At 35.7% G+C, this 26,785-nt stretch overlaps 1 protein-coding gene across 1 annotated transcript in view; it reads left to right on the top strand.

Annotated features, from left to right (window-relative positions):
• EMC2 (ER membrane protein complex subunit 2) overlaps positions 1-25,201 on the top strand; it is a 51,929-nt gene extending 26,728 nt beyond the window's left edge. The window contains exons 6-11 of the mRNA XM_058668550.1: positions 8,649-8,734; positions 8,888-8,947; positions 15,475-15,556; positions 16,208-16,318; positions 18,553-18,657; positions 24,783-25,201. Of these exons, the coding sequence (XP_058524533.1) occupies positions 8,649-8,734; positions 8,888-8,947; positions 15,475-15,556; positions 16,208-16,318; positions 18,553-18,657; positions 24,783-24,869 (531 nt within the window). The 3' untranslated portion in view covers positions 24,870-25,201. The remainder of the gene's footprint in view (positions 1-8,648; positions 8,735-8,887; positions 8,948-15,474; positions 15,557-16,207; positions 16,319-18,552; positions 18,658-24,782) is intronic.
• The last annotated feature ends 1,584 nt before the right edge of the window (positions 25,202-26,785 follow it).

The raw sequence follows: 26,785 nt of genomic DNA, 5'->3' as shown, positions 1-26,785 counted from the left end.
CTTAACCATATATTGGCAAAAGGTCAGGATTAAAGATAGCTTTTGTTTTGTTGAGCTATTCTAAAAATTAAATGCTAATAATTTACTTTTTGTTTTGCTTTTTACTACTGTCTCAGAGTAAGTAGGGTATATGTTTAGTTAGTTCATTCCGCTTCAGGGTGTACAATAATACCTATTTCAATATTGTTCTCTAACTTGGTCATTTGTGACTTTTGTAACTTGAGACCAGAATGGAATTAATTGTGGTCATAATATTCCTTAAGTACAGTAGTTCTCATTATAGTGGATGCATTTTCAGAACTGAAACTGCATTCGGAATACCTCCAGAATGTTAGTTTAGAATACCAGTTAGAGCAACAATTAAATTATTTGAGTTGGTGAAGCAGAAAATCTACTCTTTAGGAGGACAGAGTGCAGTTATCATTAAGTTTTATGATTTAAAAAATTTGATCTAAAAATGTAGCATGATCATTTAAAAGAGGAGCTTACATGATCTAGATACATTTTCTATTCTTCAGAATAATACTTCAGCTTTCTACAAAGAAAGGTTGTGATATGAGGAAAGTGGTGGAAAAAAGGGTAATAAATTGAAAATTATGATGGTAAAAAGTAACGTTTATGGACCATCACTGAACCAAAGCATTTTACATGTGTCATCTTGTTATGTATCACATTTTTTTCCAGATATTATCTTTATGGGCAAACAGGATCATGGAGAATCTAAGGGATTTACCCAAAATTATGTCACTACTGGGTAGGCAGCTCTTAATAGGAGGCTTAGTGTATTCCTTAGCTTAAGGTGTTAATCATGAATAAAGTTACAGTTGTAACGAATGGGATTCAGACTAGGTAGTATGATATACGTGACAACCGGTTGTTTCAGCATTTCACTAATCTTACCATTGTCAGACTTTCATTTTTACTTATTTCTTTAAATCTTCTAAATATATTTTCTATTTACAAAATGCTGTACTAGGGGAGCTTTGATAAACAAATTGGGCTTTATTACAGGCCTTTTTGTGTGTGTTTTGGGTGAAGCTCAACAACTGAAACAAACCTTTTTGGATCTTATTCTGGTTATTTGGTTACAAATTCAAACTCAAAGTTTAACGTGACTTTCGAAAGATAGGATGCTTCTGATTATTCACAGTCTGTTCTTTATATAAATAAGGAATTGCTTACTGAATAGCAAATGTCCAGAAAGCAAAAGACCTGTAGGAGGAGAAACAGTTTTCAAGTCCTAGAATTTGCTGTGTTGCCTGAACTGATTCTGTGTATGTTGAAGAGATTTAATTATCACTCTCTGCTCCTCAAATTCTTCCCAGCTGTACAGTTCATGCCTATAAGTACATTTCAAAAAGTTAATGGAAAAAGAATTAAAATAAATATGTTTTAGTGCAGAAAATTTTGAAGCTCGACTATAGCTTTCTTCTTTGAAGATTTATTTTGGGCCCAGCGTGGTAGCCTAGTGGCTAAAGTCCTCGCCTTCCAAATGCCAGGATCCCATATGGGTGCTGGTTCTCATCCCAGCAGCCCAACTTCCCATTCAGGCTCCCTGCCTGTGGCCTGGGAAAGCAGTTGAAGACGGCCCAAAGCTTTGGGACCCTGCACCCGCATGGGAGACACGGATGAGGCTCTGGTCTCCTGGCTTCAGATCAGCTCAGCTCCGGCCGTTGGTGACCACATGGGGAGTGAACTATCGGATGGAAGATCTTCCCCTCTGTCTCTCCTCTTCTCTGTATATCTAACTTTCCAATACAAATAAATCTTAAAAAAAAATATTTATTTTGATTATTTGAAAGGCAGAGTTAGAAGTATCTACTGATTTTACTCTCCAAATAGCTGCATTGTCCAGGGATGAACCAGGCCAAAACCAGAACATGCAGCCCCCGCGAGGTTTCTGCACCGGTGTGGGAGCCTACTGTTTTCATTAGCTGCTGCTGCATTAGAAGGGCAGCAGGCAGTGCTCCAGCTGCTGCTCAATGGGATACTAGTAGTATTGCCATTGGCTTAGCCCACTGCACCACTATGCTGGTCCCAAACATAGTTTTTCATAATATGCATTTTCTGTGAAGTTTTGAAGATCCCTTACACATATACCTTCAGGGTTTTTTTTTATTTAGATGAATTTATATTTTTACTCCATTTTTAATAAACTTATTGAAATGTGTTTATACTTCAGTGTCCAATACTGTCCTGTGAGAATCACAGAAACTGAGATGTCTTTCCATCTTTGTCTTAATTCCTTGAGCCAGTGACTTTGTAGTATAGTTGTATATTTAATGTAAGATATATTAGATATTCCTGTGCTTATTAAGTGTTTAAATAAAATGACAAGGATTTAAGGCTTTAAAAGATTTACACATGTATGTATATATGTATTTGATTGGTGGTGGGGGAAAGCTCACCCACTGTGTAGTTCAAATCGCTGCAGTGGCTGGGCCTGGGCCAGGCTGAAGCCCGCAGCTTGGAACTCTGCCCCTGTCTCCAAACTGAATGCCTGGGTGCTTTCCCAGGCACATTAACAGGAAGCTGGATTGAAAAAATGGAGTGGTAGGGACTCTAGCCTGGTACCAATAAAGGTCGCTGACATCTTAGATGGCAGCTTAACCTAGTGCACCACAATACCTGCCCTGCTTTTAAGATTTTAAATGATGTATGTTGGAATTGATTGCATTTATATTAAGTGCTTTTTAGAACAGACATTTCAACTCCAAGTATTCAAATTACAAATGTAGGACAGTGGCTGTTTTTAAGAAATAGCAACTTGTAAATATTGATCCACACCAGAAATACAGAAAGATTATGGAAACACTAACTTTTTTTTTAAACAGGAGACAAAGGATAGGGGGAATGCAAAATGAAAGTTTATAAATATTCATGACTTAACTTTCAGTCTGCCTATTCCTGTTTTTAACTAATTTGACATACAACTGACATAGTATAAAGTGAATGTATGTATGATATTTAGTTTGATTGTTTTGATCTTTATATATACCTTTGAAACTACCATGATCAAGATAGTAAACAAAAGCCATCATCATCAAAAGTTCTTGGCTCCTGTCTATTTTTGAATTCTTTGCCTACAACTATTCTTGCGCTCTCTGCTGTGACACAGTTAAGGTACTTAGGATTACAACATTGTTTAGACTAAGGCTGATTATTCCTCTTTCCTGAGGCCATTTTTTCCTGGGTTCTTTATTCAGCTCACCCTGACAGAATACTTTGTCTTAGTGGTGGAAGAGCTGCTATTCAATCCCATGCGAGTGCTTGGCACTCTTACTGCTAATCTTTTTGATGGTTCATTCCTTGTCCTTGGGTAGTTTGCTATAGTGTGCAGTGTACTGGTGAGCCCAGAGCTGAGCACTCAAGGGGGGAATCTGCCAAGCTGCACAGTCATTATTTCATGTGTTTCTCTCTTCTCTAATACTGGCAAACTCTAGCATCATTAATTTTCTAACTCTCAGCTCATTCCCTTAAACTGTGGGACATGTTTGGGCTCAACCTGAGTTTCCCTGCCTGTACAGCACCCCTGAAACTGAAGACAATGATCAAAACAATAAAAATCAAGCTAACCTGTTTTTGCTTCATTGCCTGATACCCTATACCTTATAAATGGTGATTGCATATTTTTAATCCAGTTCTTAGATTGTTTTAGGCAGGAGCGTAAATCTGGTTCTTGTTAATCTGTTTGGCTAAAAATGAAGTCCTTGCTTAATGCTAGTTAAAACAATCATGATAAATATAGAAGCATCTTGGGCCAAATTGCGGTGTTATTTTTCTTTAAAAGAAATAACTTGGAAAATCCTGTTGTTTAACAAAGAAGTTATGACTTAATAATCAAATTTTATCTCTAGAATAGTGATTGCTAAGTAGATTTTTCTTGAAACTGTCGAGTATATTTTCATTAGGAAAACTGGTTTTGCGTAGCTAAGCAGTTACCTTTTAGAAGTTGGTTTTAAACTTTAGAGTATAAGAAGGTAGAGGAGAATCAAGATGGCAGAATAGGGTAAGGACATATTTCAACAAATGGAGAATCACTGGCCAGAGTGAAGCAAAGAGGGCACATTCCAGGAAATAGGAGAGGAGAGGCTGGTGGCAGGGGCACCTGGGAACTGATAGACACAGGAAAGCAGTAGAGATAACCGTGTGGTGTTGCTGTGATCATGTACCCAAGTGACATTAGATGAGTGGTGAACTGAGATCCTCTGACAGAGCTCCACCAGCAGCCAGGTGCGAAGAGGAGTTCAGCAGGATCTCAGAAGGTGAACCCAAAGAGCTGTCTCTTCAATTCGACCAGCAGCAGAGACAGAGCAGTATACCCCAAACAGGTGGTGCAGGAACAGGGTGGATTTCACAGCCCAGAGCCTCATCAGGTGCCGTTTTGTGTAGGGAGTCAAAGGCTGTGGGACGGACGGGACTGAGCATGCACTAAGCTGGGAGTGAACTCATTTTGAGCTCAGTGTATTGCACTAAGGTGGCATCCTACAGGTTCCACCCAAAATAAGTCTGGGTAGCCCCTAGACCTAATGGCCAACAGATCAGGAACCCTAGTAGTGGCACATCAGGGGCCATTTTGTACAGTGTTGCAAAAACTGCTGAGACAACAGTGAGCTATACTTGCACTGAGCTGGGAGCTGACTCAATTACAGATCAGTGCATTGCACTGGTCCCACAAGGAAAATAATACCAGCTGTGACATTGTACTGGTCAGAATACATCTGAGTGGCCCTCAGACCTAACAGCCAGCAAGTTCCAGCAAGGTCAGCGTCACCAACAACTAATTATTTAGGACACCTGGAGTTTCCCTAATTCTGGGAACTGCTCCAACCAGAAGTGGGAGAAAGTTTGTATAGACAATGGTGTAGCCTCAGCAGGAGATTGTAAGAGGTGGAGACTGGTGAGCCAGGAGCTGGGGCAATGGAGACCATGGTGGAAGCATAATACAAGAATACGGACCGGAAACTTACTGGAGGGGCTGGCGTAAGTGGTTGCATACAAAGAACCGGGTACCAAACATAATCGGTAAAATTGACCTGTAGACCTGTGAGTGATACAGCTTAGAAACCTGCCCTGAAGGGAAGATTCTGCTAAGCAGAACTGCAATGACCAAGAGCAGAAGAAGAGAGACACAATGAATATTCCTAAAAGCCCTCCTGCAGGGGAGCAAAAGGCTTTGCTAACGACAGAGTTAACTGAAGACTACTTAGAAGAAATGGGGGATAAACTTGTTATAAAGCTTATATAACGAGAAGCACATACAGGAGCTCAAGGAATGTAAGGAATGTGTCACACAGGAAATACACAAAATCAAACTGGATTATTGGAAATGAAGGATACAATGTGGCAAATTAAAAATTCAATGGCAAGTCTCAGTAATAGAATAAATGAAACAGAAGAATCTCAGAATTGAAAGATATTTCTTGTCACAATGAGGAAATAAAAAACTGGAAGCGAAGCTGGGTCAAGCTAAAAAATTCAAGAATTTAGAGACACTATTAAAAAGGCCAATATTGAGTATGGATGTTCCAAAAGGCGCAGAAAGAGAAGCCAGGAAAATTTCCCTAATATGGAGAAAGAATTGGGAAACGACATCCAGGAGGGACACAGAACTCCCGTTAGGATTGAACAAAAGTAGTCTTCACCATGACACACAATAGTTAAGCTCTGTTTAGTCAGACATAAGGAAAAGATCCTTAAATGTGCTCGTGAAAAAAAAATCAGTGGACATATAGAGGAATCCCAATCAGACTCACAGCTGACTTCTCACAGGAAACTCTATAGGCCAGAAGAGAATGGAGCTATATATTCCAGATTCTAAGAGGAAATATTTGTCAGCCCAGAATAATATACCCAACAGAACTTTCTTTTGTCTTTGAAAATGAAAGAAAATTCTTCCACAATTAAGAAAAGCTCAGAAAATATGCCTCTTCCAGACCTGCCCTACAGATGATATTTTAGCACCCACCAAAACCAAAGACAGATGTAAAGAAAATTCCAATAAAAGTAATAATGAGATTGCTAAAGTGACAGGTCCAAATTACCACCCATTCATAATAACCCTAAATGTGAATGACTTAAACTCATCAGTTAAACGTCATAGATTAGTAAACTAGATTATAAAAAATAAAACCCATCTATCTGTTGCCTACAGGAGACTCATCTCACCATCAAAGATCAGTGGAAGCCATATGATCGATTTTGATGCTTTTGATTTTATTTTCATTTCTTAAACAGTTGTTTTTGTTTCACTTTAAATTCTTAACTGACTCAAAGATTATGCAGTGGCATCATTTTCTGCAGGAGGGTTCATGGTTTTCATTTCTTCAGCAATGCATTGGTCCTCCAGTGGCATATTATTTAACTTCATGACATTGTGAATTTCTGTTTTACTTCCTGTTGTTGATTTTGTTTTGTGGTTTTTCATTTAAGGTTTTGCATAGTAACTGTGTGATGGAGTCTATCATATTCATATACGAGGATACAAGGTAGAATACAGTTCTACTTCTAGATCAAAGATGGATTCCCAATAAAACTATTGAATATATCTTGACAATAAGATGGTGGTTCGGTCATTGTACATGCCCACAATGATGGACTTAGGGATGCTTGTGAAGAACTATAAAACAGAATTAATATAGGGGAGCACAGTGGGGTGGAGGTGTCTTGGGGAGGGGGATAGGGAAATTTCACAGCCAGTGGAAATAAATATATCATAATAATTTAAAATGAAGAAAAAATATTAGAAGATATAATGCTGAATCTTAGATTTAACATATCCAACAACATATTACTCCCCCCGTAGAGATTTGTGAATAAGCTTCATGTATCCTAAGATTTTTATTTTTGAATTTTTCATTTTTTAACTTGGATTTATTGTGTTTTTATTGTTTTATATGTTGAGATTCAGATAATAGTTAACTGTACCTAGTCTGTGACAGACATTACACTAGACCTTTGGGATAGATGAGCTAAATAATCAAGCATGTAATTTTTTAAGATGTTTTCAATTATGAAAATATTATCATTATTGTATTATTTTCAGCCTTACTTGTTAAGAGTCTCTTATTTATCTGAAATTCACTGGTATTTTTTCAGAACCAAAGCAGGGCCCTACCTTACAGTATTTAGCTCTTAATATTGTAGAGGCCTTATCCAATTTACTTGCTCTGCATTTTTTAGTGTGTGTGGGTTTTTTTTTTTAATAATTTTTCTTAATTGGAAAGTCAGATATGCAGAGAAGAGACAGAGGGAAAGACCTTCTGTCTGATGATTCACTCCCCAAGCAGCCACAACGGCCTCAGCTGAGCTGAACTGAAGCCAGGGGCCTGGAGCTTCTTCCAGGTCTCCCATGTGGGTGCAGGGTCCAAAGGCTTTGGGCCATTCTCCACTGCTTTCCCAGGCCTCAGTCATGGAGCTGGATGGCACCTGGGGCCGCCAGGACACGAACCAGTGCCCATATGGGATCCTGGCGCTTCCAAGGCAAGGACTTATCCACTAGGCTACTGTGCCGGGTCTTACTGTGTGTGTTTTATCAGATTAATAATTAACAAGCTTAACTTTGTACTTATAGTATACTTTATTGCTTATCCTTCTGTTAGAATTAAACCGGGGTGGATAGGATGCAAATTTAGTAATTTATATATGCTGTTTGGCCCCTTTCTAGAAAGTTCTCTATAGAGTCACACTTACAGTCTTAATTATCTCCAGTGCCACTTTTGTCTATGATTTTATTCATGTATTAGTTCTTCTATTATGGACTGTCCGAAATATAGCTTCTTGTTTTGCTTTCTTAATGTCTACTTGCCTTTTCTGTTTTATCCGGCTGTCACATCTGGGTCCTTGTTTATTTCCAATACTGCCCCTTTCTCTGCACCACAGTTTGTGTTGGAACTCTTTCTTCGCTTGTCACAACAACAAGGAATCTCTGTCATTGCCTTTACTGCTTTAATGTTTTGCTGAAGCAATGCATCTTTCTCCTGAGGCTGACTGAGCCTGCGCTCCTATGAGGAATTGTCTGCTTTTTAAACTTTCATTGCTGAGCACAGTAATTGCCAAACAATACATTTCTGATGTGTATTTGATTGTATGCGTAAATAAATGGTTTTGATTGTTATATTTGTCATTTTTTAAAATTTAAAATGTAAGCTTTATTTCTCTGAGGACCTATAATAATCTTTTGAAAGACAGGCATAATTTTTCCCCTTAAAATTGTGTAAAAAGTTTCAGAAGCATATGTATATAATGACATTCAGCTGGTCATGGTGAGTTTTCTTTCCCTAATCTTTACTATCCTTCTGCCTCTTAGGATACAGATCTTGGGAATGAGGCAGAGTAAAGAACTTTAGGTTGGATAAAGATTAGGGTTCCCTGCTGGCTTGTAATTATCAGAATCTGGATGGTTATTTATGTGGGTGAAACGATGCATACAATATACACATCAAAAGTAAAGCATATGTGATTGTTGGAGGAATGTTTGAATTCCCCAGTGGGATGTCATGGGGTATGTTTATAAACTCCCACTAAGCATTGGTTCTACAATGGAATTTCACTGGCATTGAGATAATAATTTGCACAGCCAAATTACCTTCTTTACAAAAACCCGGGAAATCATGAGGACCTAATCCTTTATTAATATCAACCCATAGGCTGCAAGAAAGCGTAAGATTGCCATTCGAAAAGCCCAAGGGAAAAATGTGGAGGCCATTCGGGAATTGAATGAGTATCTGGAACAGTGAGTGTTTTACAAGAGGATTTGGTTTTGTTATTCTGATAAATCTTTTTTTAATTAAAATGGAATTTGCATTTGATTTTTCTATTTGCCTTCATGCTGTTCACTTGCAGACTATCCACACACTTATTTTCCCCTCCTTTCCTTTTCTACCAGGTTTGTTGGAGATCAAGAAGCCTGGCATGAACTGGCAGAACTTTATATCAATGAACATGAGTGAGTTGTTGAAAATGCATGCAATTTTGTTAGAAGTGCAGTTTTCATCACTGAAAGTTCAGAAAGTCTAGTGATTTCCAGGGGAGTGGCGAGGAGGTGTGAAGTACATGTTGCTTTAAATGAGAAAAACTTATCAATTAAATGAAAAATTATAGATTAAAAAGTTGCCATTCATATAATGTGTATCGCTTTATTTAGGCAATTTATATTTCCCTAAATTATTTTTGCCCCAGAAACGAGTTTTTCCTTAAGATAGCATTCTTTGGAATTACAAAGTCCTGCACTAAGCTAAGGTTATTTTTAGTGAATGAAAATTGTTCATTTTTAGCATTCAAATTATTCTTATATACCAAGAGTATTACACTCCTTGCTGCATAAGAATTCTGTCAGTTATATGCATTTATTAGCTCAGCACTAGGGAATTGACTCTTCCAAAAGCAGAATTCTGTTGCCTGGGTAAAAAACCAGGAAAAGTCAAGAATGCTGAATGCTCTAGGAACATGCTTATTGGATGTTTAATGTTTTTGTTATGGCTGTAGTGACAGGAGGAAATCCCATTGTGAGAGGATTAGTGCAGCGTCTCAGTGCAAGTTTTCAAATATCACAGCATTAACACGAGCTTCATGCAGAGGCATAATTTTTTTCCTTTAGTCTTTGTGAGTCTTAAGTTTTTCATCACATTTCTGTCCTTTTTGAGAGAGAGGTTCTCACGCACATTTCTTATATATGAGTTTGTTAGCTTCATTCTCATACTACAAACAACTGGCACAGGAAATTAAGTAAAATGAAGACATTTGTCTGTTGCCTTTTCCCAGGTTTACAAATATAATGTGGGAGAAAAGATAAGGCAATTATTTCCATAATTTTAATAACAGTGAGAGCTACAATAAAAGGGATAGCTGTCACATAATGAATGTATGCTAAATTCTGAGTTCTTTATTTCTCTGCATTATTCTATCAGAACTTCTTTATGCTAGGAAACTATTTCTAGAATCGTATTTAATATAAGCATATGTTTGTATAGAGACATATGCATGATTTTCTCATGCAGGTGACACTGTAATATTGATACTGAAATAATATAGAACTGAATATTCGGAATGCAGGTTAAAATTAGATTTGTTTTGTTTCTAAAAGAGGTGAAAAACATTTAAAAATATTTCAAATGAAAAAAATCTTTGGTATTTTTGTTCAGCTATAGAAATGTTTAATGTAGAAAATTTGGAAGTGAAAGTGTGAAGATTAAGACAAAAGTTATTGTAATTTTAAAATTCTGAATTAGAGTTTGTATTTGATTTTTGTGCTACTATACCACTTAAAACTCCAAACTTCTGGACCCTCTGCTTCCTAATTTATCAAAAATTGATCACTATAAACATTATGTAATAAGGTCTTATTGTCTTTTTGTTATTATATATTATCACTGTATGTTAAGTGTTTTTAGCCAGTTTTCTAGAAGGTATTCATAATTTTATATTTGCAACGTAATGCTGAAATATAAGGCTTTTTGTGAATGATATTAAGTTATGAAAAATTTATCCTTGTTATATATCTTTTTAACACTTTGTTTTTATCTTGTAACTATATTTTTAGAAAGTTATCTTTGCTCATCTCTAATCTTTTTAATCATCAGATTTAGATTGAATTTTACTTTTAATCTTTTTCTTAAGATTTTTCTTTCTTAAGATTTATTTATTTTTGTTGGAAAGGCCAAATTACAGAGAGAAGGAAAGACAGTGAAAAAGATCTTCCATCTGCTAGTCACTCCCTGAATTGCCACAGTAGCCGGAACTGAACCAATCTGAAGCCAGGAGCCAGGAGTTTCTTCTGGGTCTGCCATGTAGGTACAGAGTCCTAAGGCGTGGGGCTATCCACAACTGCTTTCCCAGGCCACAAACAGGGAACTGGTAGGGAAGTGGAGCTGCCAGGACATGAACTAGCAGGCTTATGGGATCCTGGAACTTGCAAGGAAAGATTTAGCCAATTGAACCATTGCATGGGCCCCTATAGTTTACTTAAATTTACCATTAAAATTACATATATTAAGAATATATTTGTAATTTATTTGCAAGGAATTTATTGAAATAGGGTTGAATGTGCATTCAGGAGCAATAAACTGAACAAAATTCCAAGAAATCAAAAAGTAGATCACAAGATACTCCAAATAAATTCTTTGGGAAAAAAATAATTATGGTCGTCCCACCCTGTTATCCAATCACAAAACTTTTTTTTTTTTTTTGGTCTTCTAGCTGATTAATTTGAAAATGAACGTTTATATTTTCCTACCTGAACAGAGAAGCAATATTCATGTTTAAAGTGGATGGAAATAAATACCTTCAGATCTTTTTTTTTTGAAACTGTGAAGATGAATTCAGTTGGCATATTGTAGATAAGAGTTTTTGGTGACAGTTTTGGTTAAATATTAGAGGTGTCATTTTAGCACCAGTTTTGTGAACACGGTGTTAAAAATGAAATAGGTATATTTAAATTCAATATATTTTTGTATATGAACAGTTACAAGCTGGTTTAAGTATGATGAGTCACAGAAAGCACCGTTGGTGTAAAACTACAGTTTTTACTCCAGTTGAATTTCCATAAAAGTTGTTCATATAAGCCAGGGGTTGGAACCATCTGAAACAGTGGCATAGGGCCCATAAAATCGCCTGGACTGACCCTGTCAAAGCAACTGCAAGTGGGACTCTAAAGTCAATAGATCTGGGTCCGGTATGGTATCCTGTCAGCTAAACTCCTCGCTTTGAATGCACTTGGATCCCATATGGGCACCAGATTGTGTCCTGGCGGCCCTGCCTCTCATCCCCCTGCTTGTGACCTGGGAAAGCAGTTGAGGACGGCCCAAAAGCCTTGGGACCCTGCACCCATGTGGGAGACCTGGAAGAGGCTCCTGGCTCCTGGCTTTGGATTGGCTCAGCTCCAGCCGCTGCGGCTGCTTGGGGAGTGAACCATCGGACAGAAGATCTTCCTCTCTGTCTCTCCTCCTTTCTGTATATCTGACTTTCCAATAAAAATAAATATATCTTTAAAAAAAGTCAGCAAATCTATAGCAGGCTAATAATAATTTTGTTAAATAATATTTTATATGGCCTGCAGATTATGTTTTGAATATCCAAATGGCCTTTTTAGCAGAAAAAAAATTCTTCGTCCTTGCTACAAATGTAGTCTTCATTAAAAGGGAATATAGAATTCTGTCACACAATTTTCTTTTTTCCACTGCTTTTATTACTTTTAAGATTGATTTTGATTTATAAATTCTAGTTTACTTGTTTTTAGGTGGTATATGTCACATCCATGGCTGTATTGATAGAATTTTTTCAAAGATTTATTTGAAAGATTTACAGAGAGAGAAAGATCTTCCTTCTGCTGGCTCACTCTCCGGATGGCCACAAGGCTGGAGCTGAGCCTATCTGAAGCCAGGAGCCAGGAACTTCCTCTGGGTCTCCCACGTGGCTAGAGGGGCCCAAGACTCAAGTTCTCCTGTGCTGTTTCTCCAGGTGTATTAGCAGGGAGGTCACATGGAAGTGGAGAGGCAAGGACTTGAACTGGTTCCCATATGAAATGCCAGTGTAGCAGGCAGAGGCTTAACTTGCTGCACCATATGCCAGCCCCTACTGATACTTATTAGAAGCAAAATCCATTCACTGGTTTTTTTTGTTGTTGTTGTTACAAAAACATTTAATTTTTTAACTCAATTTTTAAGTGATACTATGTCTTGAATTCAGAAACAGGTAATATTATATATTTATTTAGATTGTGATAATAGTTTCTTAGTTTAGGTCCATCCTGATTTTTTAAAAAAATTCTTTATAAAAGCTCCGTAAAAGACAAAACATAAGGCTAGAAAAGCAAAATAGGAACAAATACTGTAACGTATAGCTGTAATACTTTGTTGTGGAACAGAAGAAGGAAACTTTAGTTCTAATATTGACTCTGAGATAGTGAGAATAGTTTTTCTCTTTTAAATAGGTTTAAATTCCTTCAAAAATTATATTCATTTTTAGTTGTGAGACAGAATGCACAGAGGAGTCTTCCATCTGATAGCTCCCTGACCAAATACCCCGATGCCCAAGTGAGGCCAATGCCAGGAACCTGCACTTACAGTGGATCCTCCGTTGGGTTGGCAGAGACACAAGTGAGGTTGTTCAGTGCTTCCTACAAAAATGTGCAGGAAGCTGACAGTGGAAGCAGGGCTGATTCGGGAACTAGGCCCCTCCGGTGTTCCCAGCTGGAGAATAGTGAGAATTTCCTACTTGGTGAAGTTTTTGTAGGACTGAATGAATTAATACATTTAACATTTAGGGCAGCATAGGACACATATGTGTATTTTTTTTTTTTTAGATTTGTTATTATTGGAAAGCCGGATATACAGAGAGGAGGAGAGACAGAGAGGAAGATCTTCCATCCGATGTTTCACTCCCCAAGTCAGCCGCAACGGGCCGGTGCGCGCCAATCTGAAGCCGGGAACCAGGAACCTCTTCTGGGTCTCCCACACGGGTGCAGGGTCCCAAAGCTTTGGGCCATCCTCAACTGCTTTCCCAGGCCACAAACAGGGAGCTGGATGGGAAGTGGGGCTGCCGGGATTAGAACCGGCGCCCCTGTGGGATCCCGGGGCTTTCAAGGGGAGGACTTTAGCTGCTAGGCCACGCCGCCAGGCCCGACACATATGTGTATTTAAAGAACATTAGTTATTATTAATTTGTTTATGTGTAAGTTTCTGTCAGGCATTATTATAAAAGGTAGGTACTTTAACATATTTGTATAAAAAAGCAAAAATAAGTTTAGGTAACCTGTTTCTGTTGAGTAATAACATCACCACCTCACTGGAAATAAACTTGTAAACACCAGTTGTCTTTAGGATTTGCTGTAAATAATGAATATATTCAGAATAAAATAATGAAAGATATTCAGAAGGCTTTAGACATAAAAAATCTACAAAGGTGAATTTTGGTCATGGTTTTAGAAATTTTTCTTTTTCTAGAGCACTTTCTGGCGGTTCTTTCTGAAGGTGTTCAGCAAGATTTTTGCTTCTGTGTTGCATGATTTAGTAGTGCTAGAATTAATGATTGTTTTTCACAACTTTGAAGGGTAATTGTAGGTTCATTTTTCAGTAAAGTACTTTACTATGAAATACAATGACAATAAGTCTTTCTCATGGTAAGTGGGTATCTGAAGGTTTTTTTTTAAATAGTGAATATTTAATAAAATGCCTATTCCATATTCTAGCAATTTGAACATTTTATTAAATAATCTGAATTTCGAAAGTTATTTCATATAAACTTAATCTAATATATTAAAACTTTATACTGTTATTTGCATATCAAAATAATAACCTAGGTCTTTTTAAATTTTTTTATTTTTTTTCTGTTCTAATTTGACATGCAGAGAAAATTGGGCCGATGCAGTAATTTAATGTAGGTTTGTCTCCTACATGGATGGCAGGATCCCAGGCAAAGCAGCTGCCTAGGGTCTGCATTGGCAGGAAGCTAGAATCAGAAGCAGAGCTAGGTATGAAACCCAGAAATTCTGTGTTAGCACATAACCATTTTAACAGCACCTTAACCACTTGACCAAATGCCTGTTCTGATCCATTTTTATAATGTAATACCTATGAAGTAGGTATTTTTTAGGTCACATTAGGATTTTAATTTATTCTTTTCATTAAGTTTATGTTTTTGGTGTTTGTGAGTTCAGGATAAGAACTTTTTTTTTGTTTTTTTAAGACTTGTTTTATTTGAAAGGCAAAGTTTGGCCTTGTATGGTGTCTTTGGAGACTAATCCTTCTGCTGGCACCTGCATCCTACAAGACCCCTGCTTATGGCCTGGAAACACACCAGAGAAAGGCCTACGGCTCCCTGTACGCAAGTGGGAGATCCTGATCAAACTCCCAGCTCTGGACTGGTTCAGCTCTAGCCTTTGCAGCCATTTGGTAACGTGACCCAGAAGATGGAAGATCTCTGTATCTTTTTCTCTGTGTATAATTCTGACTTCCCAGGTAAATAAATATTAAAAAAAAAAAAAAGTGAAATAGCTGGGCCTCAAGCTGGTGTCCAAATGAGATGCTGGCCGTGTAAGTAGAAACATATTCTACTATGGCATGATGCTTGCCCCCAAAATTTTTAATTATAACTAATAAAATATGTCACTTGAGTAAAATTTAAAGATTTATTTATTTGAAACAGTTATAGAGAGGAAGACATTTTCCATGTGCTGGTTTCACTCCCAGATTGCTGCAACCCAGGGTGCACCAGGCTGAAGAAGGATCCAGGCCTTTGTTTCGAGTCCGCACGTGGGTTATAGGGCCCATAGACGAGGGCCATCTTCTGCCGCCTTTCCCTGGCTATTAGCAGAGTGCTGAATCAGAAGTGGTGCCTGTATTGGAGCCCAGTGTTGCAGGCAGCAGCTTTACTTGCTGTGCCAAAAGGCTGGCTCCCAGATTATTTTTAAATTGATTGAAGACATAAGTAAAATAAAATTTTACTTAAAATTAATTTTTCCTGTTGATATTTTTTCAGCTATGCAAAAGCAGCCTTTTGTTTAGAAGAGCTTATGATGACAAATCCACACAACCACTTATACTGTCAGCAGTATGCTGAAGTAAGTGTTTTTAGAAATAAGATTACTTGTAATTTCATTTTTGTTGCTATTATGATATTATGATGCTAAGAACATTCCCTTCAAGTTAGGCAAGCAGAATAAATATTTAAAACATCTAGATTGAATATATATTTGTGGGAATGAAAGCTGTGATTTTTTAATGTTAAGATGAAAACACTGACAAAAGTCCAGTTTTAGAAGTGAAATTCTTTGCTTTTATGTGATGTTTTTATGTATTAGTTATATAAAATTTAAAGTAAAACTATTTTGTCTTTAAATCATTACTTTTTTCACAATTGCTTTTCCTTAATGATTTCTAAGACATCTAAGATTATAATTTTAAATTTGTTTTCTGGAGCATTCATATTAAGATTGTTATTTTTTAATATAAGAGGTTTTTATTTGCTTACTATGAAGAATAGCAGTACAACAAATGTATGTATCACATTATACAGAATAGAATAATTTGGGGGCTGGGTCATGTTTTAAGTTTTAGAGCATGCCTGATATGTTTGAGGTGAATTCTTTAAAAATTCTGAATTTTTTTCAGAGTTTGTATTTCACTTATTTGAATGTCTGTGATGTGATGATACATGCTGTATTTCAAAGCAGTAAAATAAACAGTTTTCAGCACCCTGCATTTTTAAACAGGTTAAATATACCCAAGGTGGACTTGAAAACCTGGAACTTTCAAGAAAGTATTTTGCACAGGCATTAAAACTGAACAATAGAAATATGAGAGCTTTGTTTGGACTTTACATGGTGAGTTGAGTAACATGTTTAATGTTACAAGATTTTTCCTCTCCAGGCATTTCTTTTGTTGTTTTTTATAATTTATTTATTTATTTTATTTATTTATTTTTTTTTTTGCGTGGTCAAGTAAGAAAAATAGGTTGTAAGGTAATCTTAGTTTTGGATGTTAAACACCCTAGCTGTTTTACATTTCATTGTAAGTTATGCTCTACCATATCAGAATTGAAATCTGTTTTTGCAAAATTAAGTTGTAACAATACACACCCATGTTATGAATTTCTTAATGGTTCTGTTCTTGGATTTACGCCAACATTATAATTTTTTTACTTAAATTATATGACTGTTCTCAAATTGTGCCATTAAAGGATGTATTAGAACTAAAACTTCTGATATGTTAAAGAAAAACATATTATTAGATAGAAAAACTGGAAATTTTTTGCAGGAAGTAATGTCTTTTTTATATATGCCAAAGAATGAGCTTATGAAAGTTAGTTAACAGGAGCTATCAGAATAAAGAATTACTGAACCTTACATGTGTACAGATATGTGTGTAATTCACGTATTGAGAGGTGTTCGTTTTATGCACATATGTATAATGAGTACTTCTCATTTAGTGTTTCAAAAGCTGCTCAGTGCTCAGAATATTCCTAGGATAGAATAGTTTGAGGTGCTGGTGTATGTTTTAAGTTTTAGATACACACACACCTACAAATATAATGAGCACCTCTGTCATCAGTTGCTGACATTTTGATTTATTCTAGTCTGTTCTGGGCTTTCTGGAGAGTCTTTTTGTTGCAGTTTAGTGAAAATTGGTTGGATGAGGAAAGGAAGAAATATAAATGAAGTAATTTTTAGGAAGGACTGGCAAGAATAGTAGAAAATGATTTGGAGAAATTTCAAGAAAACTTTCTTGGATTCTGCCACAGCCAATTGGTTGCAGTAACTTTGAGTTATGTTGAACTTGTCAAATCCTCACAGCAAATGTTTTAGTGAGTGCTCCTGTTCTGACCACTTCATAGATGAAAAAACAGATATAGAAACGTAACTTGGAGACAGAGCCCCTTTCTGACTGACATGAATCCACCCCAGGCATGTCACTCTTAAAACTTTCTAGAACCACTTAATTTACTAAAATACCTACCAAAAGGGACATGAAAGACCTAGAAAATCAGATGGACAGATCTTTATAAGAATAAAGACATTTTAGTATAAGTCAAAAGTTATAGCTTGTCCCTTCTGGCAAATACAAACACAGAGTAAAAAAGTAGTGTGATCTTTTTTTTGTTTTGTTTTGTAATTTAGGTTTTATTCCATAGGTCAAAAGTTAAGAAAATTAAGAATTCATCCATTTAAATACCTTTAAAAAAGTAGAGGATGTATCAAATTATTATAGTTCTATTAATTTATAATCTTAAGTTTAAATGACTGATGTAATTTAGTAGTAAGATATAACGCTGGTAATATCCCACAGTGTCAAAGCAGTTTTTCCTTTATACAGTGCTTTTCTATTGCTTCTGTATTAAGCAACAGGAAATTTTATCTCTAAGAACAACAGTCCATATATTGAAATCATTTTAGATGTTACTTAAAGTATATTTTTCATCCATTATACTCAGTAAATAAAGCCAGTTCCAAAAGGACAAGTATTATATGTTCTCTCTGAAATAAGGCAACTTCCATGCAAAATATAAGATAGATAAATAGGTAAACATACATACATATATGTTGTCATAGATGAACTGTTTAATGGAGACTAGCATACTGGGAAATGAAGATGTTGCACTATGCATCTCTATTCCGGATTGAAGGAGAACTCCTAATGAAACTGTTAAATATACTTTGACAATAGATACTGTAGTATCTACCATGGTAGATACAATGCTACCTGTAGTGCTGCGATACAGTGAATAGCAGAATGAAGGACTTGTGACTGTTGTTGAAGAGCTGCACTGCTGTAGTAATACCGGGAAAGCAGTGTGAGGGGTGGAGAGGTAATCACTGCGCCTATGCAACTGTATCAGAAAAAAAATAAGTTTAAAAAAATCTTTTTCTTCCCATTTTGATTGTACTATAAAATAATTTTCATTATTAAATTAAATTCACTTTATTTTTATCTTTAAAATGCTTTGGTACTTGTTATCATCCCATAGCGGTTGTTACTTTTGTATGGTTTTTATTAACTTGACTAAAAGAAAAAGGAATTTTGTTTTTAATGTTTCTTTTTTTTTTTTAAATGGCTGTAGTCAGCAAGTCATATTGCTTCTAATGCCAAAGCGAGTGCAAAAATGAAGAAGGACAACATGAAATATGCTAGTTGGGCAGCTAGTCAAATAAACAGAGCTTATCAGGTTAGTATTCATAATTTGGATTTTATGTAAGTCAGCTTGTGTATTTTTTAGTTGTTTTTGCCTAGGAAGACTACGTAACTGATTGTCATTATACATCTTATGCCTTTACCCTTTGTCAGATGTGTTTTAATTGTATATACAGTAGGTTTGGGGCCACGGTTTTTGTTTGTTTTCCCCCTGAGAGTCAGTATTACCCCATGTGGACATCTCAGTGGTGCTCCTTTTGTCGCCTTGAGGCCCTGCATTTGTTCATTTCTGTGTGTCCTCTTTTATACAGCGTTAGGTTTATGAGATTTACCCTTATATATGTCTATTTTATTCATATTCACTGTATTAAATAGTTTATTGAATAAATACTGTTTATCTGGTTAGTTTCTGGCAGGCAATCGAAATGTTTCCTAGTTGGGCTTTTGCAAATAATGCTACACTGAATTTTATGTGTAGGGCTTGTAATGTACATATGCTTCCAATGATTATTCACCTTGAAGTGGAAATACTGGGTAGTAGAATATATGTATAACCTTTGCTGGGTGAAGGCAGTTTTCCAAATCTGTTTACCTCCATAACCATGTTTGAAAGATGTGTAGTTAACATTTTCACCAACATTTGGTTATTTCATTGTTGAAATCTTAGCTGCTGTACTGTGTTTGTTGTGTTTGTGAGTGTGTGTGAGCGCGCTTATTTTATATCTCCCTTAGGATTTGTCAGATTGTATACTTCGGCAGGTGTCTTAGCCATTTGGATATCCTCTTTTATGAAGTCTCTTACTTCAGCTAGTTTGATGCTTTTAAGCTTTCTGGTTATGAGTCGTTTTTTTTTTTTTTTTTTTTTTTTTTTTTTTGTAAGATTTATTTTTTGCATAGGAAAGGCTGATTTGCAGAGAGGAGAGATAGAAAGATCTTTCATTTGCTGGTTCACTGTTCAAATGGCTGCCAAGACCAGAGCTGAACCGAATCAGGAGCCCCATCCAGGTGTCCCAAGCTTGTGCAGGGTTCTAAGACTTTGAGCTGTCCTCCACTGCTTTTCCCAGGCTGTAAATAGGGAGCTGGATGGGGAGTGGAGCAGCCAGTTCATGAACGTTGTCCCTATGGGATGCTGGTGTGTGATTAGCTAGTTGAACTATCGCGTTGGTCCCTATGAGTGTTTTTAGTATATGTGTTGCAATTATCTCTTATGTCCTTGCTTTTGTTCTCACATAATTTTTAACAATAGAATTTTGATGTTAAATGTGTTAAGATTGCTCATTCATTGTCTTTATGTTCATGATTTTTGTATTCTGAATAAATCTGTTTGTTCCACAGACTTTGTGTGTCTCCCCATTTTATTTATTTATTTATTTAAGATTTATTTGAATGAAAGCCAGAGTTAGAGAAAGAGAGAGGGCAAGTGAGGAGAGACTAAGAGAATCTGCCAAGTGCCGGTTCATTTTCCAAACGGCTGTGGTGGCTGGCTGGGTAGCTCGGGACCCAAGAGCCTGCTCTCTTTGTCCTTTGCGGGTACAGGAGCCCAAACACTTGCATCATCCGCTGCTGCTGTTGCAGACACAGTGCCCATATGGTGTGTAAGCATCACAGGCAGCAGCTTTCCCCGCTGGGACACAGCACCTGCCTCTCATGTTTATTCTTACATTTTCCACAGGTAGATCCACAGGCCACTTTGATTAGGTCTTTTTGTGTGTAATGTTTGAAAAAGTCAGTTTCTTCCCATGTAGATATCTACCTTTTGTGTTTTATCTTGGCCCCATTTTATGAAAGCTAGATCATTCCAGTAAAGAGAACACAGGTGCTGTGCTAGATCTGTATTGTCTGGGTCAAAATTTACCTCTGACGTTTATTTGCTGAATAACATTGGATTGATTACATACATATATTAACCCAGAATAATAAAAGTATTTTGTGGATTAAAACATATAAAACATACTTTTTTCCGAATTATAGTAGGATATATTAAATTGTGCTTATAATTGTGCACATTAATTTTGCTTTCTGCTTGCTCTGATTATTGCAATAACAGCAATAATTATAATAGCATACCTTTACGAGAGAATTTATTTAACATTTCCTGTGTTACAAATGATGCTTGTAAGGAGTGGAGAGATTAAATAACTTCTTCAAGGTAACACAAATGTGTAATGACAGCAGATCTCCAGCCCAGGCAGTCTGACTCCAGTGTTGCTCCTGTTGTGGGTTACAACATACAGCCTAGACAGAGAGCTAACATGTATTAATGTGTCTGGAGCTATTGTACGGTAGTGTCTAACTTCCTACCAAGTTATTTTCACCTATGAAAAATTGGCGTCTTACTCCTATTTGTTTCTGTTCATTCCAGACCTAAAGCTCATTACTAGTTAGATTGAGGAGGATTTTGGTTTGATTTTTTTTTCTTGCTGTCCCTCAGTGACGGTCGGCCCTGCTAGCTTGTGTTCTCCAGCTTTGAGTTTTGCTCTGATAACTCTGAAAATGTGGTTTGTCTTGTTGTTACTCTATGGGAAAAGATAATATAAGGAATTTTTCTTTTTCATTCCTTGCTCATTTTGGATAACTAGGTAGCACAATTCTCAATTGGTTAAGTGAGATATCTGTGCAACAGCTTAGAATACTCCTTAACTGAAAAATTACCTGTCATGCAACATTTTTTTTATCTCTTGACAGCGATAATAGATTTTTAATACAATGTCTTAGTGCACTTGAAGCTTCTTCCTTCACATCCTTTCTGTCCTCTTCGTATAGGTCAGGTTCCATAAGCCTTTACCTGTATTCACGTTTGCTAGTTTTATGAATGCCAATTTACCTATCACTGTGAGATCAGTTTAGTAATTGTGCTTTCTGAAATATCTGGATGATTGATGACCTCACATAAATAATGGACCGCTTGACACTGTTTTAGCTGGTAGTACTGGGCCTTGTGTCTTTCATTCAGCAAGCAGTAGGGGATTGTTCACACGCTGATTGTTGAGAGTTCTAAGAGTGTCAGGCCAGTTCAAGTGTGTACACATTTTTAAACCTGATTGTGTCACACTTTGCCTAGTATTCCATTAGTTAAAACATGTGATATGGTCAACCCAGAGTCAAGAAATACAAAACTTCCCTTCTCAATGAGAAGAAAAAAATTTAATTATCTGCAATGTATTATACTATATACTGTATATTGTTTTAGTTCATTTTGCCTTTTTATCTGTTTTATTGAGGTATTATCTAAGTGTAATAAAGCACCCATATTTTCAGTTTATAGCTTGAGTTTTAATTACTTCAGGTAGCATAGCACTTCCATTACCTCAGAATTACCCTGCTTTCTTTTGACAGTTCCCTCTTATCCACAGCAGGCAAACACTGGCTGAACTTTTAAGCACAAAAATTAGTTTGCCAATACTAGAATTTGGTATAAGTGAGATCATAGGTTATGAGCGTTTTTGTGTCTGGCTTCTGTCAGCATAATGTTTCTGTTACATAGACATCCACAGATTCATTTCATTTATGGTCTGTTACTTTGTCTACCCATATGCTTTGCTGCAAGTTCCATAGAAGATTTTCTCCTGATGTATCCCAGTGTATTGCAATGAATGAACCGTTGACCTGTAAATTTGATAAGCTAGTTAAAGTTTTATTCAAACAAATTAAGCACTTGGAAGCAGAAATTCAAACTTATGAATAATGTACAAAAGTATTACTTCTTTTAAAGTAGATAAATCTCATATCCAGTTAAACTACATGACTCATTCATATAAGCATTTGTAAAGTATAAAATAAGTATTCTCATTTTCTATAGATTTTTATTTGGAGAAAATCAGATTTTAAAAACTGCCTTTGTTGTTCAACCCATCTGGACAATAAGTAGCTGGACTCTATGCTTGGTATATGTTTGCAAGGAAAGAATCTTGATTGAATTTGAACTGTAATACTGCATCAAGGTGGAGGAATCCACCAGAGGGGAGGGGCATGGGGAGGGGTGGGGGGATTCCCAGAACCTATGAAACTGTCACATAATGCAAAATAATTAATAAAAAAAAACTGCTTTTGTTTCTACATAATGAGCAAGAACATGGTTACTACTTGGTTTTCAGTTAGGTCATTGGTTTAGTGTGTTCAACAGAGGCAGGCATGTTTGATTAATGTTCATGAGAAACATTAATGTGAACATACTCACAATAATGTTCCAGATAAATGCTTCTTAGGTACACTGTTAAATTTGTCTGTCCTAGTGATCCGTATGTTATTTATGATTGCAGATGTGATTCTGTTACTATCCTTTTGGGAAATAGAAAATTAAGTCATGATTCTAAGGAAAAAATATGATTCTGGCTTAATCAGTTAAATTGCCTATAATTCTGGAATAGACAAAATAATTGCATGTCAAGAAAAATTTGAAGTGAAAGATTTATATTTCCAACTTGCTTTTTATTTGTTCTGACACCAATATGTTAGTTTGATTTACCTTAAATTTCATTGGTTTTCAGTAATACTGACACATCTTAGGTGATTTTTAAAAATTAGTTCATTTTTAAAAGTCATCTTTCTCGTTATTATGTTAAAGTACAAACTAAGAAAAATGCTGTATTTGAAATTATATGCTTGAACTTTAGCTTGTAACTTTTTTTGCATTTTACTTTGCTATTTAAAAAGTTATGATTAAAGTTACTGTGTGATATCCTATTTTGTACCCTCCCCCAAAGCCAGCCATATGTTGCTCAGACTTAGACCCTTTGCATATCTGATTAGGACCAGTCTTGTTTACATTGGGTGGGCAGTGGTAAAAGAAAAGGCTTTCTGTTCTTGGTAAATCCTTGTGATCGTGAATTTATCAATTGAATAAAAGAAGTGAAAGACATATTCCACATTCTTTATTCACCATGAGAAATTATAAAATAAAATAGTTATCAGTTTGGGTACCATATTTTGTGATTCTGACTTGAATTCCTGAAATTAGTGATGCCTTGTTAAACGCAAGATGACTTTAATTTTAAAGCTTTCCTTTTCCATGGCATTTGTCTTAGAGACCCCGATATTTACTCTATGAAATCAAGAATTCACCACAGAAGCTAATGTTTTAGGAAGTAGAGGAATCAAAATGTTAAACCATAGCCAGAGGTCAGAGGCAGGTTACCAGTTCCTGCAGCCTGTGCGTGGTGATGGTACCTTGGCTTGTGCACTTCATCTTTCGGAACAGGTCATGGGAAGTGTGCCAAATGAAGTTAATTACAAAAGAGAAGAAACACATCATAAATCAAGTATCTAGTACTTAAGGCAGTGTTGCTGTTTGAAGGAATCATCAGTCACTTAAAAATGCATTCAGTGGTTAGATGTGATGTTGAAAATAGTGAATGTTGTTTTAACCAGTGTGTTAACCAGGGAAGAAAGCAGGTAATATATATGTATATATAAAACTTTCTCTCTTCTACACAAGGGACACATATTATCTGTTAAATGTGGTGTGTAAAGTCGAGACTGATAAATGGTAGAAACTGTCCAGTTAGAAAACTCATTTTGAAATCAGCAGGGGTTATTCAACATGTAACCCCCAGTGATAATGTTTACTATATTGGAGTAACTATACTATGAATTTACTTTTAATTAAACAAAGATAGTGCTTGATGCATTATTTTTTTTATTATAAAGTCAGATTTCAATGTAGTTTTCAAACATAAGTTACAGTTTAAGTTCACGTTTTAATTGGAGTTTTACTTAACACGTTTTTACTGCACAAATGCATTATTTTTATCAACTGATCTGCAAAATTATGTGTGCCTTATATATATATATTATGTCCTACTATAACTAAGTTTAGGAATTAACAGCTTTAGAATAGTTAATAAAAAGTACTTTAATTCATATTGTACCTTTGAAATTGTAAAAGTCCACTTAGAACTCAAATAGAAATACACGATATTCATGTCTAAATATAATTTATAGGTTAGATATTAAACTGATTTAGAATGCCACAGTGTCTATACACTTCAGCTGCCTTCTACCCCAAATTTTGTTCTTGTTGGAGATAAAGAATATGTGATTTCCTGCTAGTTATATGATAATTAATGCTGTTTCATTAACAATATAAGGGTAAGATTGGGATTTTGAAGCTGCCACTGAAACCTAATTGAGTTTTTTTTCTTTTTTTTTTTTTTTAATTAGTTTGCAGGTCGAAGTAAGAAGGAAACCAAATACTCTCTAAAGGCAGTTGAAGACATGTTGGAAACGTTGCAGATCACCCAGTCTTAAGGTTTCCAAACTCTTTGACACTAGATTTCACAACTGCACAATTGAACTCACTGGCCTGTGACTTATTTACTAAATGCCCAGTGCTATTTATATCTGATTTTCTCTTAAGAAGGCAGTTACAAAGAATGTGTTTATATAAACCTAAAAATGCCTTTTCCTGCTAAGCGGAAAGATGGGTGAACTCCATAGAAGGAAGATTTAAGACTTAACTAATTGTACACCAAGCTCTTCATATCACCTATATATATATATATATAAAATCATTGCTTTTAAGTCACAACCTGATGCAGAAATAACCTTGTTAAATAAATCATCATGATTTAATAAACTTGAATATGAAAAGTGTAGCTTCTTTTTGTTATGCTCATAGTTTTAGAACTCGATTTCTGGTTAACCCTGCACTAGAACTACGAAATACACCTCATCTGTAGGTGACAAAGTTAGGTTATTTTAGCTTTGTTTATGTTGACAGCTTGAATTTTTGCTTTATCTTTTGGTGGGCTATATAATTCAGTTAGATGCTATAATGTTATTCTGAGAAACTTTGGTTAAAATATGTCATTCCACAAGATTTAGCAATATTTCTTGGTAAATTTTGGTTTTCATCTAAAGCATCATTGAGATTTTTTTTTACCTATGAAATGCCTGAAAGATAATGTTTACTATAATACTTAAATTTAACCTTTCTACAGTTATATTTATGAATTTTATGACTGTAAATTACATAACAGGTAAATTAAGGATCATAGAAAATACAGGTGAGAAAAACTACAGTGGCTGTTTTTATTTTGAGGGGAAAATGAGGAAATCTAAACTGTCTTTAGAAAAAAAGTATGGCTTTATTATCTTGTAAGAAAAGTTATGATTACCTAGTATTTTTTCATAGTAAATATTGTGCTATTTTCAACGGTATTTTTGCATGTTTCAGGAATGTTAAAAAATTTTTGGAAGCTAGATGCTTTAGGCACAAGTCCATTTTTCAGATAGACAATTATTCAGTACACATATTTATTAGTAATAAATTGCACCTCATGTATCTTTAAATTTTACTTGTTTATGTTAACTGCATATGAGTTCTATATTATAGACTTGTTCCTGCTATTTTTGGGCAAGTAGAGATTGTGGAGAAATTAACAACCTAGTCTTTATGAAGAAAACATTTCTCAATGTCAGCTTCTTTTAACCTTTTAACTATTACTGTCAGTAAAGTAATACTCATATTTAATCTAATCTTAAGTGTTATGTAGTCTCTTATTTTGTTCTGCCAGGAATAATGAGCCAGTGTTTAATTATCTTCCGTTGAAAAAAACTCCTTTCACAGGAAGATAAGTGTTTCTCCTACCTGTCATTATTACGACAGATATGGAGTCTTTCTGAACATGAAATTAGTAACTCTCAACGTTATCATCCATTTTAACGCCATTTGTGCTGTAAAGGAAATAGTGCTTGCACATTGTCCTACCACTCTTTCTCTAATCCCTGCTCATCAGTCAATAGAATGTTTTATTAGCAATTATTTTAGTGTTTCTGATGGCTGTGAGCCAGTGTTGCATCGTTGGTATTACCTGTTTCTTCTTTGTTAACATTATCCCATTTTGTTCAGATGGTAACAAAAATCCCCTCTTCTCAAAGCCTTTAGGGCCTTAGCACAGCTGCAGAAGCTAAAGCTCCGTTAATCCGAAACAGAAATGTTTTTTTCATCCTTTTGTTCTGTGATTAGTCAATAAAGTAAACTTAAATTTGCTATCTAGTTTGGTAGCCACACTTGCAATGCTTCAAATATGGCCAGTAAAGCTGAAAAATTCAGTTTTTGATTTTACAAAATTTAAACAAACCCACAGATGATTCATGGCTACCATATTAGACACTATAGATTTAAGATGTTGGGATGACATAGTTACATGCTAAGGAAATGA

Source organism: Ochotona princeps, chromosome 9, assembly GCF_030435755.1.
Source record: "Ochotona princeps isolate mOchPri1 chromosome 9, mOchPri1.hap1, whole genome shotgun sequence".
Lineage (NCBI taxonomy): Eukaryota > Metazoa > Chordata > Mammalia > Lagomorpha > Ochotonidae > Ochotona > Ochotona princeps.
The sequence above is the reverse complement of the archived record's forward strand: the minus strand, read 5'-3'. Positions and strand labels throughout refer to the sequence as shown.